This window comes from Doryrhamphus excisus, linkage group LG13 (assembly GCF_037039965.1).
Source record: "Doryrhamphus excisus strain RoL-2023G ecotype Guam linkage group LG13, RoL_Dexc_Guam_v1.1, whole genome shotgun sequence".
NCBI classification, from domain to species: Eukaryota; Metazoa; Chordata; class Actinopteri; order Syngnathiformes; family Syngnathidae; genus Doryrhamphus; species Doryrhamphus excisus.
In genome coordinates, this window is record NC_136369.1 from 16164324 (window position 1) to 16182159 (window position 17836).

Sequence of the window (17836 nt, forward strand, 5' to 3'; positions counted from 1 at the left end):
AAAAATCTACAATGACTTTAACTGGGCGGCACGGCTGGGTACTCCGGTTTCCTCCCACATTCCAAAAACATGCTAGGTTAATTGGCGACTCCAAATTGTCCATAGGTATGAATGTGAGTGTGAATGGTTGTTTGTCTATATGTGCCCTGTGATTGGCTGGCGACCAGTCCAGGGTGTACCCCGCCTCTCGCCCAAAGACAGCTGGGATAGGCTCCAGCACCCCAGCGACCTTTGTGAGGAAAAAGCCATAGAAAATGAATGAATGAATGAATGACTTTAAAAGCTGTTTTTGCACTTTCATATTTACAGTACCCCAGCTAGTTAACAGCGAGTGAGGCTTCGGAATTATTTTGGTCAGATCGTAGATCGTAGCTACAACTTGTTAGCACAGACCTACATGAAGATGTAGCTCCAGGAATTCATTAAAACTGCTAGATAGGCCCATTTCCCTAAATTTCCCATGAATAATGTATGAACCTTAATGGAAACACTCAATGGCAACAAGAAGTTGTGCAATTAGGTGGTGATCCAAATGAAGATTGGGTGTGTCTGTGTTCTATAGAGAGATGTGCTATTTCTTTTTACTACATGTAGTTAATCACAAACACTGGACCGGATTAATAGTTATAGTATTACTATTAATAGTTAATATTATTTTTGTTATTTAAAATCTGGTTCACAGGGCGGCACGGCGGTCTAGTGGTTAGCGCGCAGGCCTCACAGCTAGGAGACCAGGGTTCAATTCCACCCTTGGCCATCTCTGTGTGGAGTTTGCATGTTCTCCCCGTGCATGCGTGGGTTTTCTCCGGGTACTCCGGTTTCCTCCAACATTCCAAAAACATGCTAGGTTAATTGGCGACTCCAAATTGTCCATAGGTATGAATGTGAGTGTGAATGGTTGTTTGTCTATATGTGCCCTGTGATTGGCTGGCGACCAGTCCAAGGAGTACCTGGGATAGGCTCCAGCACCCCCGTGACCCTCGTGAGGAAAGCGGGAGAAAATGAATGAATGAAAATCTGGTTCACATTTGAAATGATGTAAACGCAACAGCGCCAAATTTCACTTCAAATCGCTCTCACGTGGTCTTTGTCCACTTTCTTGGTGCACACCAGGGTTTTTGATGATCACATACCGTAGAAGCAGAGCAATTCCATTCACCCGAACCAAACATGACAAGTGTGCAAGCGTCCTAATAGAAACCACCTGTCCAAATAACTCTATTCCTCTTCAGCCTCCGCTGCCTCCAAGCAAGGTGGTACAGCACTAAGAGGACCAATTGGCTCATGGGATTAAGCTCTCAAAGAAGCATAGGACTTTACCAGATGTCCTCGTCACTCAGTTTGCATCAATCTTCTTGCTCGGCCGTGCTGCAAGTGCTCCTTCATAATTCTGGAGGCTAAAAGCAGCGTAATTAAGCATGCCTCCGGATGAGTGCGGAACCTGTACCGGGAGGATTAGTGCACGTGCCTGGGAGGCTAGTTTCTTCACATTCATACTGCAGACTTTTCAGACTATTCTTACGGCATTCTAAGTATTCTTAAACAGCATTTTCAACCCGAAAATATTCATACGTCCGTTACGTTTGATGTAACTCTACAATTGAAGAGAGCATGTTAGATGCAGTTTTAAGCCGAAAAAACGACCACAGGTGGCAGAGGTGAATTTTATAAGAACCAGGCCTGCATCTCTCCCATTGAAATAGACGCTACCTAGCAACCAGGAAGTGAAAAGGCATCTCGCCGTGTTGTGCACATTGAAGGGAAGTTTTAACGCATGCACATACACAGTTCAGTTGAAAATGTGAAAATTGTAAATAGTCCATGGTGTTTATACTTTTTGTGTTATGTTGTGGCATGACTGTTTAGGCTAAATATACTGTATACGGATAAATATGTGTCAAAGTGAAAGTCATGCTTGTTTTTCGGGAAAATGCCTTTTTTTTTTGTCGAGAACTGATATTTTGCTATGTTCTACTGCTGATTACCAAAAGGTAGAAACAAACTTTTTTTCTGTGATGAAAGAAGAGTCTAATATTTCTTTTTGATACGTATATACAATATCAATACGCCAGCTAGCTGGCCCTGTGAGGCCTGAAACCTGATTAAAAAACAGCCTCATTACAAATAAATGGTAAGTAGCATAGGCCAGAACTACTGATTCTGAAGGCCCTAGGCATATTATGTTGACAAGGCAACACATTCTGAAATATGATTGGACAAAAAAAATATACATACTGTATACTCATACTACTGGAAGTAGTTCATTTTCTAACACTTATCCTCAGGAGGGTCACAGGGGTGCTGGAGCCTATCCCAGCTGTCTCCGGGCGAGAGGCGGGGTACACCCTGGACTGGTGGCCAGCCAATCACAGGGCACATATAGACAAACAACCATTCACACTCACATTCATACCTATGGACAATTAGGAGTCGCCGATTAACCCAGTACCCGGAGAAAACCGATGCACGCAGGAGGTAGAATTGAACTCTCGTCTCTTAGCTGTAAGGCCTACGCGCTAACCACTCGTCCACCGTACTGGGCAAAATCTACACAATTTCATGGAACAGATACTAGAATTTAGTGTCACGGTTCGTCATGCAGGTGTTGCGATGCGACCCCAGGATGCAGAGATGACGCAAATGGTGCAGGAAAAAGCTTAGCCTTTATTTTAGAAATTCGGCGAATGCAGCACTGGCAAACGACACGTAGCTAAGAGCAAACAATGCACCAACAAAAACTAGACGCACCTGGCTAAACTAAATACAAGAAACAAATTGGAAAACAGGTGCGCGTAGAAAAGTGTAAAAGTGACGAAACACAGGACAGACGAACACAGGAAGAACTACAAAATAAGAGCATGAAAACCGGAACTAAGGCAAACAACGTGATAAACAAAACTGTCACACCGGAGGCGATGCAGATTGTGACAATTTAGGTTGTAAATGTATTGAAGGTCAACGCTCCTGATTGGGTTTAGGCCAGCAGAGAAGGCTTTCCTGGCCCTTGATGTAACCATCCTACATATATTTTTATTAAACTTTGATATCTGCATCTTTTCGTGAGAATGGGTTGAATTTTCTCAAGTCAGAAACAGGTAACAAACCATTAACAGCATTAACAGCTGTGGCTGTAGGCAACCTTTGATTTACAACTTGATCCATCTTGTATCTTTAATGAAATGGCTCAGAATATACAATATATATATATATATATATATCCATGTATAATTCATCCACTATCTCCTTGTCTTCTAATATGAACTCTTCCATCAAAGGAGATTGCTTGGACCATCAGTAATGTGGCGATTACTTAAGGACGTATTGATTCATGTATGCATACGCCAGCCATCTTTCCACACTTGAATGTTACGCCATGTACATAATAAGACGCAGGAGTACAAGTTGATAATTACAGCTTATTTCCCACTGCAGGCATTTCTCCTGTTTGTCCGGAAAATACATGTGTCCCGGTGTGCCGGCAGTGATGAGTAACCTGCTAGCCAACATCAACGCCTATTTCGCCCACACCACAACCACCACCACAACCACCGCCTCCGCTTCAGACCGATTTGCTGCTTCGAACTTTGGGGTCAGTGTATTCAGCTTTAACATGATTTGTCACATACTGTATGGTATTGTGTTATTTCATAGGAATTAATCCTGCAATCAAGAATCTGAATGTTCTGAACTCCTGTTTCCATATCAGTATCGTATAATTCAGTCTGGAGCATATGAAATAATGTTACCATGTTATATAATGTTATCATTACAGTGACTAAAACTGTGTATTATTTATATTTCTTATCCCAATAGAGAGAAAAATTTGTCAAATTACTAGACCAGCTGCACAACTCGCTGAGGATCGACCTCTCCAAGTATCGCGTAAGTGTTAATATTTTCCACAAAGTATATTTGGAACGTTGACTGCTCATATCAGCTGTGAAAGGTGAACCATCAGGAAGGTTCTATAAATGTCAACCATGCTGTGTGTCTAATGACATGGAACTGAGGTCACCTTACAATGACCCCCCCCCCCCCCCTACATTTCAGTCATCATTTTATGACAGCTTCTTTAGGTACAGTACTATAGGAATGAAACTTTGATATACTTCAGAGTAGTCAGTGCCTGATTATGCATTTTAGTTTTAATATTCACTGAGAATGAGTCAACACAGACACATAATGTCGAAATAGCTGGCAACACAAGTGAATAAGAGGAGGATTGTCTTACTTACAGTCAAGCATGGTGGTAAGCGTCATGGTCTGGGCCTGCATGAGTGCTGTTACCACTGTGGAGAACCGTGGTTCCATTCCCTCCCTTGGGAAACTGACACTGCTATACACTATACACTGACTACTCTTAAATATGGATCTAGGTATCTAAGTACCATTCATTCATTCATTTTCTACCGCTTATACTTACAAAGGTCTCAGAGGATGCTGGAGCCTATCCCAGCTGTCTTCAGGCGAGATGCGGGGTACACCCTGGACTGGTCGCCAGCCAATCACAGGGCACATATAGACAAACAACCATTCACACTCACATTCATACACATTCAATCGCTAATTAACATGATGGGCGAGGGTGGAATTGAACTTGGGTCTCCTAGCTGTGTGGCCTGCATGCTAACCACTCGAACACCGTGCAGCCCCTATTATCTTTATATTTTAGGCAAAAAAAAATATTCACACACATAAACTTTGACTACGGAAAAGAGTGACGTTTTACGTTGTGGACCAAAACATTGATTGTGGTTGATTAATCGAAACAACAATCTTCAGATTAATCTGCAAAAAAAAATAATCTGTCGTGGCAGCCCTAGTTCTAACTGACAATTTGGAGTCGCCAATTAACCTAGCATGTTTTTGGAATGTGGGAGGAAACCGGAGTACCCGGAGAAAACCCACACATGCACGAGGAGAACATGCAAACTCCACACAGAGATGACAGAGGTTGGAATTGAACTTGAGTGCCCTAGCTGTGAGCCCTGCGCGCTAACCACTCGGCCCACCGTGCAGCCCCTATTATATTTCAGGCAAAAAAGTATATTCACACACATATACTTTGATTATGGAAAACAGTGACATTTTACGTTGTGGACCAAAACATTGATTGTGGTTGATTAATCGTAACAACAATCTTCAAATTAATCTACTAAAAAAATAATCTGTTGTTGCAGCCCTAGTTCTAACTGACAATTTGGAGTTGCCAATTAACCTAGCATGTTTTTGGAGTGTGGGAGGAAGCCGGAGTACCCGGAGAAAACCCACGCATGCACGGGGAGAACATGCAAACTCCACACAGAGATGGCCGAGGGTGGGATTGAACTCGAGTGTCATAGCTGTGAGCCCTGCACGCTAACCACTCGGTCCACCGTGCAACCCCTATTATATTTTAGGCAAAAAAGGATATTCACACATAAACTTTGACTATGGAAAAGAGTGACATTTTACGTTGTGGACCAAAACATTGATTGTGGTTGATTAATCAAAACAACAATCTTCAGATTAATCTACAAAAAAAAAAAAAATCTGTCGTTGCAGCCCTAGTTCTAACTGACAATTTGGAGTCGCCAATTAACCTTGCATGTTTTTGGAATGTGGGAGGAAACCGGAGTCCCATGCAAACTCCACACAGAGATGGCAGAGGTTGGAATTGAACTTGAGTCTCCTAGCTGTGAGCCCTGTGCGCTAACCACTCCTCCACTGTGCAGCCCATCCACGTACCAACATATTTAAAAAAATCTACTCTAAAAATGACAAGTGGACGTGTCGCTTCTCCAGCATCATGTGTCTGTTTGTTTAAGCGATGGATGTTGACTCTTCATGGTCAGTAGTTTGGTAACTTTCCAACATTTGCTCCTGTGGCACAGATGTTCTACTGTACATGGAGGATTTTCCAGTTGACCTGTTAGACACACACCATGGTGTGTTTGATGACAAGCGCAGGCAGGCAAGGCAGGCAGGCAGGCAGGGAAGCACAGTGTCGTTTTCTTTTTTTTTATGCGGAGGTGCGTTATTTACACCCGTGGCGTTGTTCCTACGTGATGATGTGATCTATTTGTGCAGTAAACTACAGTAATGTACAATATAGTGATGGCACCGCAATTAGGACTTGGCCCAGTCTTCTAGTAGAGGTTTCTTGGCAGCAACACTCTCCAACAAATCTCCTTCAAACTTTCAAGGATTATTTGTCTGTGTCAGAGCAAGAACACAATCAATTTTTTGAGTAATATCTCAACCTAGATGGTTAGTGAAGCTGAGGACAAAGGTCAAATTGATGTCATGGTCTGGATCACCTCTTTGCTGGTCATAATGTTCAACAAATCTTCTCCAAAACAGAAATGCTATCTAGACAACTGGGCACTGCCATGTTTGTTATTACGAGTTAAACTTCAAGAAAATATACAGTTTTTTGTCATACCCCCATCCAAGATGATAATAGTAGCTACGGTCATGGTCAAAGCTTTGTCCTTGAAACATTTTATCCAAATTGGCCACTATAGTTCCAGTCAAAAGTGGGGGTACTGGAGCCTATCCCAGCTGTCTTAGGGGCGAGAGGCGGGGTACACCCTGGACTGGTCGCCAGCCAATCACAGGGCACATATAGACAAACAACCATTCACACTCACATTCATACCTATGGACAATTTGGAGTCGCCAATTAACCTAGCATGTTTTTGGAATGTGGGAGGAAACCGGAGTACCCGGAGAAAACCCACGCATGCACGGGGAGAACATGCAAACTCCACACAGAGATGCCCGAGGGTGGAATTGAACCCTGGTCTCCTAGCTGTGAGTTCTGCGCGCTATCCACTCGTCCGCCGTGCCGCCCATTTTAATGTTCTTATGTCATTAAAAAAAAAAACTAACAATTTAAAAGTGAAACATGCCAGAATAAAAACACAGGCTTGCCGGGCCATGAAAGGTGCAGCGTTATTCTACTCAGGCAGATTGAATTCCTGACTTTTAGTACATAAGCTTCCAGAACAATCCTATGAGCGCTAATCCTGTTAGACACACACACACATTTACATCCATACACATGCGCCCACATGCAGGTACATCATGCACTTTAACCCCCCTCGCTCTTTTTTTTTTTTCTCTCTGTGTGCTCACCTGAGCACCATTCCGTCAGATACAGACTCCAGCCAGCTGGTGGCGCCACGCAGTGAACCGAGGCTGACCCTCACACGTTTGAAGAAAGGCAACATGTCAGTTTGTTAGTGAGGGCGTGCTTGACAACAGCTGATGCTGCTTTTGAGTGTACCGCCGCATCATGGTTGGAAATGATGAATTAGAACACATTCCTAAAGATCTGATGGTCAGTCTGCTGTTCTTTAGGATTTAATGCAAACCTGTTAGTCGTAGATCCTTTATATGATAAGAGCTCACTGCTGCTTTAAAATTGTAGTCAAAGATCCTCTATGACAAAGAGTGCTCTGCTGTTTTTAGCACCTCTTGCAACAATGCTAGTCAAAGATCCTTTATATGACAGGACTATTCTGCTGAACTTGATCCCCCTTGATATGACAAAAGAGCTCTGCAGTTTTTGACGACCTACAACAAAAATGTCAGTCAATTAATCTTCATATGATAGGAGTGTCCTACCTTTTTAAGTCCCTACTGCAAAAACACTTAGCAAAGATCCTCCATAGCATGTAACAGGAGTGTTCTGCTGTTTTTGAGGACCGACTACAAAAACGTTCTATGACTGGAGACCTCTGCAACCTACTGCAACATTGCTAGTCATGCTAAGAGTGTACTGGACCGGCGCCAGTTGGTGCCAGTTTGCGCCAAAGATTGTGTGATTGCCGCCGAATTATGTTTGCTCGGCATGTTGCCATGTTGCCGTTATTCGGCGCCACAGCGAGCCACTACGTGCCAATCACATAATCTTTGGCACCAACTGATGCCGGCCCAGTTGACTCCTAGCATCATACTAAGAGTCCACTGGGCCGGCACCAGTTGGTGCCAGTTCACGGCAATGCAATTTGCTGTGGCGCCTAGTGTCGCCAATAAGGTGCCTAGTGGCGTGCAGTGGCTCAAACTGCCTCCCAACTGGCTCGTGGTGGCCCCTAAAAAAGGGGCAAAAATTTAGTTTGGAAGCAAGAAAATTTCAAAATGTTTAAAATCAGCGCAAAGTGTCCACCAAGTGGAACCAAATGTCGCAAACAATCCACCTATTGGAATCCACTGGAATGTAATGGCGTCAAAGATCCTCTATATGACGGTAATATTCTTCTGTTTTCACCTACTTTTACCTAATATGGCATGAGAGCTCTGCTGTTTTTAGGGACCTACTGCAAACATGCTAGTCAAAGATCCTCTATATAACAAGTTTTTCAGTAAATACTACAAAAATACTAGAAAAATCCCCTGTTTGCCAGGAGAGTCAACAAACAGGAGGATGGATGCCACAAATGAGAGAACAAGGGTTTAAAAAAAAATGAGAGTAGAAAGTATTGGCCAGAGGAACAGATTGGAAACGAGAACCATTGGTTCTTTTATTTTTCCATGGCTCCTTGACAGTGATGCTCACACGTAGAGAAATCACAGAATATCACCTGCCAGCACCACCCTGCAGCGTTGCTATCACACACATGCACACATGCACTATTCATTGGCTCTTTCATTCTGTCAGCCCAACACAGACGGCTGGGCCACGATTGGAAAGCAATAAGAGTCCGATCTGGCTTTCACCCTGTGGATTTCCCCCTCTAATGACATTCCGAGAGAGACTGACTTTTGCTTTTATAAAAGCAAGAGGCCTTGAAATCAACATTGCTTGCCTTTTTCCTCCCTTTTTCATCTTGATACACGGTGTCACCTTATGTATCCGCCTCTTTGTCGGTCCCCCCTTGGGACTTTTGCTGGGGTCCAATGTTTCAAATGTTCTCAGCACAGCCTGGGAGGGATCCTGCTTGTCGTTGCCCCGCTTTGGACACTTGATATAAAGCCATGCTTGTTCAACAAACACCCGTGGGAGTTATCCCTTAAAAGTGAAATGGTTAAAAACCAGAAGCAATAAATCAAAAATAATTTTTATCACAGGAGTTTTCTGCTGTTTTTAAGGACTCACTGTAAAAAAAAACACAACGATCCTGTACATTACAACAAGAGTTGTCATGTTTGTGAGGCTGTTGTAGAACCACTGACTACAAATGCATGTGTTGTTGTCTCTGTATGGTTATAATGAGAAATATATATATATATATATGTGTGTGTACACCAGATGCCAACATTCAAGGCTGCACTGTTGAATCTCATGCCCATTCTTCCAAAGGACTGATGACTTGTATTGTGGTCTGAAGGCTGCGTGGATGTGCAGTTATTGTCAGGGGAATATTAGTGTCAGCAGGTAGAGGAAGCACAGTGATGGATAGCACTCATGCTTCATGCTGTAAAGCCTTGAATGAAAGCACTGCTGCTGTAAGAGCACAGCAATAGTTTAACCTGATAATACTTATTACAAGTGTTATTGCATGTCACTCGGGCTGCTAATATTTTAGCTAAATAAGAACCAGTGTTGGCTGCATGGTGGTGGAGTGGTTAGCGCGCAGGCCACACAGCTAGGAGACCCGAGTTCAATTCCACCCTAGGCCATCTGTGTGTGGCGTTTGTATGTTCTGCGGGCACTCCCGTTTCCTCCCACATTCCAAAAACATGCTAGGTTAATTGGCGACTCCAAATCCTCCAGTCAAAACTAGGGCTGCAACGACAGATTAATCTGAAGATTGTTGTTTCGATTAATCAATCACAATCAATGTTTTGGTCCACAACGTAAAATGTCACTCTTTTCCATAGTCAAAGTTTATGTGTGTGAATATCTTTTTTTGCCTAAAGTATAATAGGGGCTGCACGGTGAGTGTGAGTGTGTTCAATGTGAGTGTGAATGGTTGTTTGTCTATATGTGCCCTGTGATTGGCTGGCCACCAGTCCAGGGTGTACCCCATGGATGCTAGCTAAAGAAGTACAACATGATGAATTGGGGCTGCACGGTGGACTGAGTGGTTAGCGCGCAGGGCTCACAGCTAGGAGACTCAAGTTCAATTCCAACCTCTGCCATCTCTGTGTGGAGTTTGCATGTTCTCCCCGTGCATGCGTGAGTTTTCCCCGGGTACTCCGGCTTCCTCTGACATTCCAAAAACATGCTAGGTTAATTGGCGACTCCAAATTGTCAGTTAGAACTAGGCCTGCAATCACAGATTATTTTTTTTGTAGATTAATCTGAAGATTGTTGTTTCGATTAATCAACCACAATCAATGTTTTGGTCCACAATGTAAAATGTCACTCTTTTCCATAGTCAAAGCTTATGTGTGTGAATATCTTGTTTTACCTAAAATATAACAATAGTGGTTAGCACACAGGCCACATAGTTAGGAGACCCGGGCTCAATTCCACCAGGTCCATCAGGTTAATTGGCGACTGAATTAATGTGTATGAATGTGAGTGTGAATGGTTGTTTGTCTATATGTGCCCTGTGATTGGCTGGCGACCAGTCCAGGGTGTACCCCGCCTCTCACCCAAGAGAGGGAGGGGAGAATAATGCAATAGTCCTAAGAATGCTGTTGGGTCTTTAAATGCTCCCCGTCACGCACCTTTGCACCGCCTGATGGCTTCATGGCGCTGAAATAGAAGCTTCCATCATAGGAGACATCTCTGGTCCACTAAACGGTTATATTATTTATTTTATTATGATTGCCGCCCATTCATCTGTAAGCCATTTTAATGTGAACTAAATTTTTTTGTTTTTTTTTTACCCCTTCTCCAGGATAATTTCCCTGCTGGAAACCAAGAACGTCTTCAAGACCTGAAATCCACCGTGGATCTTCTGACTAGCATCACCTTCTTCAGGATGAAGGTATACTGCAGATGTCTAGTACAGTATTGACTTGGGTCTATAGTCTTTGGTTTCGTCTCTGTCTCAGCAAAGGCTGAAGGGACTATTCTCAAGACCAAAACTATGGGGACACACGTTCTTCACCTTGGATATGAACAGGATTCAGGATTTATCACAGTATGTTTCATAAAAGTAGTTGCTGGTCCAACTTAGTCTTGACTTGGTCTTCATCTACCTTGGTCGGACGTCTTGGTCTTACTCTTTTTTATATTTACCTGGTCTTGTTCTTTACTCATTTTCACATTTCTTGGTCTTGGTCTTGTTTTTGAATCTGTGTCAAATTTCCCTTGAGTTGTTCTTAACTCAGTCTTGACCTGCCATGATATTTTTATTGACTCACTCACATTTCCTTACTCTTAGTCTCGAGTTGGTTTTGGTTTGTCATGGTCTTGACACAGTCTCACACTTCCTTGTTCTTAGTCTTGACTCGGTTTTGATCTGCATTGGCCTTGGTCTATCTTGGTAATGGTAATGGTTTTATTTCATTTGAACATGCATCAGATTACAATTGAATGCATCACATAATCAGTTCACAGTTCCACATGTCCAAAAGGAGTAGGAAGAAGCAAAGCTTATTAAATCCTACCCCTTCATCTGGTACTTTTACAATCAGTAACTGTTACATTTGTTCACTTCCTGCTTTCCATAATACAGTTTAAGGTTTTTTTTTTTTTTATTATTTTTAATAATGCACCTCATACCGAAGTACGAGGTGATATGACCATCCAATGACATAATGGGTACCATAGTAAGTGTCAATATAGTGATATATATAGCACATCATGACTGGTTCAAGACTCTTCATCCTTGTATTTAGCAAACATCAACTGCTTGTATTGTTTCTTGAATTGGCTCATCGTTGTGCATTGTTTGAGTTCCTTACTCAATCCATTCCATAGTTTGATTCCACATACTGAAATGCTATGGCTTTTTAACGTAGTCCTAGCATATAAGTGTTTCAAATGTAGTTCTTCCCTGAGATCATATTTCTCCTCTCTTGTAGAGAAGTATTGGATGACATTTTTAGGTAATTGGTTGTTTTTAGCCAATTATGGATTGTTGTTTTTAACAGTTGTTTTTAGTTTTTATCTTGGTCTTGATGTTAGCTTGGTCTCACATTTGCCAGTCCCAGTCCTAGTGTTGATTCAGTTTTGTTTTGAATCAGTCTTACATTTCCCAAGTCTTGGTCTTAACTCAGTGTCAGCTGCATTTGATCTTAAACTAGTCTCACATTTCCCTTATGTTGGTCTTGATGTTGTCCCCATCTGCGTTGGTTCTTATTCTTAGCCTAGTCTTTCATTTCCCTAGTTTGGTCTTGACGTAGTCTAAACTACTCAATGTTGGGGTTTTGACTACAGCGTCTTTCACACAGATATCCTTCCGTATCAAAAAAAATTGGCAGATATCCTCCATTTCCACAGAACACAGGCTTAACATGATGTGCAACCATTGCTTTCAAGACAACTGGTTTGGATTAGAAAAAGTCACAGGTGCCATCTTGCCTCTGTTCCTATATTTAAGGTGGAAAATTACCAAATCAATGACGGACAAAAAAAAAGAAAAATGCACATTTTTACAGTCAGTATACAGAATAAGGAGCTTCCAACAAGAGTATTGATTATCGAGGGCGGTTGTGGGAGGGTTATGGTAATTTGTTTAAGAGAAATTGGGAGAAGCATAAAGACGGTGATGAACGATGATGGAGCTCAGTTGTAAGTAACCTTCCCTACGAGCTTTTAGCAAACAACCTTGACGAGAAGCTACAGAAACGCCCACAGCACCATAATCCCCCTCCACCCCCCTTCACCCACCCAACATTTCATTGTAAACATAAAACCCCATTGATTCTGGGTTCATCTCATTTCACTAAAAATCAATTCAATCTCACTTTTGCTGAACACGATTTCCGAACACGATTATCTGTACAACAGGAGGATGCTGCTGTTTTTAAGGACTTACGACAAAAACGTTAGTCAGGAGCACTCTGCATTGTAAAAACACTAAGATCCTTTATCAGGGGTGCCCATTATGTCCATCGCAATCTACCAGTCGTCATATGACATTAGTCTTCTGAAACTAAGCAATAAGGTAATACAATAAGGTAATGGTGAGAAGATATCTCCAAACTACACACAGGGATGGAACTTCCATTTTCATTATTTTCATTATTCCAATTATTCCAATTATTATTATTCCAGTGTTGTCCATTCAAAGCAAATGTCTTTGTTGCTACCTGACACTTAACTGTAAGCCTATGCCATGCATCCTATGCAGTAAGCTTCTGCATTGAAAAATGCTTTGCTTTGTTTCCTTGCGCCCGCTTCTCGGCGTCTATATAAAAAGGTCCATTCAGCTGCTGGAACGCTGAAGCATGCCGGCATAGCTAAGATGGCAGCTGTAAGCAGAGGAATGAAAACTGTCACTTTGGGTTACCAAAGCTTTCGCTCCGGTGTCACAACCACGCTGAGCTTTACTGCTTGTGCACGAGCCGCCGTTATATACTATACGATGTACTGCAGAGACACTTGAACACCACATGTCAATTACAGTATACATAATGGATGTAAGTGGCTTGGCTTTCTCCACCAGGAAGTGATATGTAACCACACAGTCGACATGAAAGCTGATATTATAAGCTTTAGTACCACAATGGAACATGGCACTGCATTGCTTTTGGCACAACCCTCACTTGGCCTGTTTTTTCTTCAAAAGTTCAGTCAGCTATCATAATTATATAACAAGTAGGGCTGTCAAAAATATGGTAAACATTGGAAGTGAAAAAATGATCAGCAATTGCCGACACATGCAGAAGCATAGTTTTGCATTCGAAAATAATGGACATTTTCTGTAAAATAAGAGAAATTTCATGTTTAATAATAAACATTTGTTATGGCACAGTGGTGTTCCAATAAATGTGCCCAAATCGTATGTTGTCCCAACTAAAAGCCTCAGTCAGGAAACATCAATTATTTGTAGCAACTATGCACGGACAGCAAACAAGACAAGCTTGTTAACAAAATTACAAATATGAGCTACTTTTTAAGAGCTACCGAAGCTTTATCACCGGGTCTAAGTGGCGAAGAATAGCATATGTTTCCATGGAAATACAGTAAAGTCTCGTTATATCGATATCGGTTATAACGAATTACTACTTATTACGATCCTATTTTCATTTCCCGGCAAATTTCTAGTCTTTTATCATATAAGTAGTTCCGTTAGTACGATACCCGGTTATTATGATATGGTTACTACGATGCCCTTTTCATCTCCCGCCAGCCAATTTGGTCTGCTTATATCGATACAAAAGCAGCTTAAATCAATCTTTGCTTAAGGATTTCAATACCAAAAAAGAACACCACGAACGGCTGCTTGCAGTCAACTTTATTTTTCACACTTCCACCACCAGAGCGCAGCACACACACCGATTCCCGCACTTCCTGGTTCACAGGTCATGCTCAACCCGCCCCACATAGCTGGCCAAACACATGCCTGCAACAGAAGAACCAACTGACATGGCATACACACCTATTCCAACGAAGACACAAGCGTACAAATACATGTATTTAATTGTGTTGTATTCAGATATCTTTTTATCGCTTGCAATAATCACTGTTTTTCATATGTACATGCTGGCGTTCGTGGCATGTGTTTGGCCAGCTATGTGGGGCGGGTTGAGCATGATCTGTGAACCAGGAAGTGCGGGAATCGGTGTGTGTGCTGCGCTCTGGTGGTGGAAGTGTGAAAAATAAAGTTGACAGGAAGCAGCGGTTCGCCGTGTTCTTTTTTGGTATTGAAATCCTTAAGCAAAGATTGATTTAAGCTGCTCGACATTGTTCTATACTATAGAACAATGTCGAGTGCATTATTGCCCACTTTTAATGCAGTTCGGCGCAGGATCGGATATATGGATAGTCCGGTTATATCAGTATTTTTGCCAAGTATTTGCTCGCATGTGTTGAGCATAACATAGTAAAAGAGCTGCTTCGGTGATTTGATTGATGTAAGCGTGAAGAGGTCTCTGTGATGTGATTACCTTGCCGAGTCATGGTCCTTCCACAATCTACGCTAAGACTGAGAGCCTTCACTTATATTAATGGTGTGTGTGTTTTTTGTGTGTTTGTGTTAGGTACAAGAGCTCCAGAGTCCGCCTCGAGCCAGCATGGTGGTGAAGGACTGTGTGAAAGCCTGTCTGGACTCCACGTATAAATACATCTTTGATAACTGTCACGAGCTGTACAACCAGCTGCTGGACCAGGTAAGCAGTAGGTTACATTTCAAAGAAAAGGCGTGGTCGATTGTGACATACAAAATATGTATTTCCTCAAATAGTCATCTCCCAACAATGATCTCCTTCAAACATCACAATGGTACATAATCGCACCAAGTAATTTTGTGAACAGTTGGTAATGGTTTTATTTCATTTGAACATGCATCAGATTACAATTGAATGCATCCCATAATCAGTTCACAGTTCCACATGTCCAAAAGGAGTAGGAAGAAGCAAAGCTTATTAAATCCTACCCCTCCATCTGGTACTTTTACAATCAGTAACTGTTACATTTGTTCACTTCCTGCTTTCCTATTATAGTTTAAAAAATATATATATTTTTTTTTTTGTCACATACCGAAGTACGAGGTGATATGACCATCCAATGACATAATGGGTACCATATTAACCGTCAGTATAGTGATATGTATCACACATCATGACTGGTTCAAGACTTCATCCTTTTACAAATTTTAAATTTTAAATTTTAAATTTTAAATTTTAAATTTTAAATTTTAAATTTTAAATTTTAAATTTTAAATTTTAATTTTTTTTTTTTTATTTTTTTTTATTATTTATTTTTATTTAGCAAACACCAACTGCTTATATTGTTTCTTGAATTCACTGATCGTTGTGCATTGTTTAATAATAAATAATAATAATACATTTTATTTGTATAGTGCTTTTCAGAGTACTCAAAAACGTTTTACAGTAGATAAAAAGAAATAAAAATAGAGTTGAATAAAAACAGAGTAAAAGATGCATTAAATGTCAATATCCATACATTCATTCTGAGCTAAAACAAGGCTAAAAGCGGGTCGGGGCGTCTTTACTCAATCCATTCCATTGTGTGATTCCCCATACTGAAATTCTGTTCAGTAATCAGTTGTACTCCCGACTGCAGTAAATGAAATGATATAAGAGTAAGGAAGGAATCCTACTTTGCGGAAACTCACTTATCATGGTCGGGTCTACAAGCAATTCACCACGATAAACGAGGGATAACTGTACAAAAATGTATCTTCTATCTATCTAATATACAGCTGATCCTCTCTGCAGGTACGTAAATAAACACCCCAGGCTATTACAGGGAACCTAAAACAACAACTTTGTTTTTATTGTCCTTTTCTTTTTCATCTCAAACTAATTATGGTATTTATGACTGCGGCAAGATACTCTTGTACACTGTAGACCTTAATTATTGATCAGAATCGAAATTTTGTAGTTAGCATTGTTCCCCCCTGCTTTTGAAAAGCTAGACTTAAGCCTGAATTATACATTATTATATCCACAGCCCCCATGTAAGTTTCACAGGCAGGCTCCCCCTCCTGTCCAAACCCTCTGGCAAAGCTTGACGTGTCCCAAAAACATTCTATCTTTACATCAACGGCGACGCGAACCGCAGAGATGTGATTGGTCGGCTTTTTAATATGACATAAATTCCGTTTTAATCCCTTCGGCCAAAGCATGAAAAAGCCTGGAAAACCCAAAGAAACAATGTTGCAAATTGGGAAGCATCTAAGCAAAGACATATGGAAATATGACTGGTTGCACATCAACATAGCAATAAACACATCGATTAGTTCCAGCTCCAACAACGATCTGGATGTCACCATTGTTTACTACGACACCGGAAGCTAAATCGCTCTTCAAAGAGACCTGTCTTCGTGGAGGACTGCAAGTCACTCGTCAGCCCTCGCCGAAAGGGCTGTTCAATCGAAATACCGTAGTGACGTGGCTGAAGCACAACCCAACCCTTGTAGGAAAATAAACACGATTTGTAGCAATCTAACTGGATTTGTATGGCTATTACATGCATGGGCGACCTTGTATTGTAATGGCACTGTGGTTCATCAGAAAAACACAATCTCGCTGTATTTAATCACGCTATTCATGCAATCACAATTGAAGCAGCAGCTCAAGATTTGTCTCTGGAAGCCAGAATGATAGAGTATGAAAGACACTTAGGCTGTGTTCGAAACCGCATACTAACTACGACATACTTCCATGTCCATACTATCTACACTCCATACTGCATACACAATCCATCAGACAGTATGCAAAGTGTTTACACTACAGCGTACTACATGATAACCCACATAACCCACAATGCATTGCACTCCTAACCAAATCGACAGTCTGAAGCTGATTTCAATTTTTGATTTCAAAAGCTGATTTCAGATTTTTTCAGATTTTTTCAGATTTTTTCAGATTTTTTCAGAATTTTTTTGTGATTTTTTCAGATTTTTTCAGATTTTTTTCAGATTTTTCCAGATTTTTTTTCAGATTTTTTTTGTGATTTTTTCAGATTTTTTTCAGATTTTTTTCAGATTTTTTTCAGATTTTTTTCAGATTTTTATTAAAAATCAGTCGAGAAAGTGTCCGTTTAGATCCCGAGTGTGCCATTTATTTGTCCAAATACCAATCGTTTACAATTTTGTTTGGACGAATTCGGCAAAATTTAAGCTAGCCGAAGTGAGCAACACAATTTCGGTTATTTTCACAAAATAAAACACCCCCTTTACTTTTCTCATACAAAAAAAAAACATAGTGATAAATCACTGTTTTTACTTTGAAAACAAGAAGCAAACCAACTCGCAATATATCCTGTTTGACACCGCCATTTGGTCCATCCTGCTGCTCAGTGTTCAGCCAACATTTTTTG

General features: G+C 41.1%; 1 protein-coding gene across 5 annotated transcripts in view; it reads left to right on the plus strand.

Moving 5' to 3' along the window:
- Nucleotides 1-17836, plus strand: part of unc13c (unc-13 homolog C (C. elegans)) — a 140649-nt gene that overhangs the window by 65949 nt on the left and 56864 nt on the right. For all 5 annotated transcript variants that reach the window (XM_058089739.2, XM_058089740.2, XM_058089741.2 and 2 more), the window contains 4 exons: nt 3433-3589; nt 3814-3882; nt 10776-10865; nt 15031-15159. In XM_058089739.2, the coding sequence (XP_057945722.2) occupies nt 3433-3589; nt 3814-3882; nt 10776-10865; nt 15031-15159 (445 nt within the window). The remainder of the gene's footprint in view (nt 1-3432; nt 3590-3813; nt 3883-10775; nt 10866-15030; nt 15160-17836) is intronic.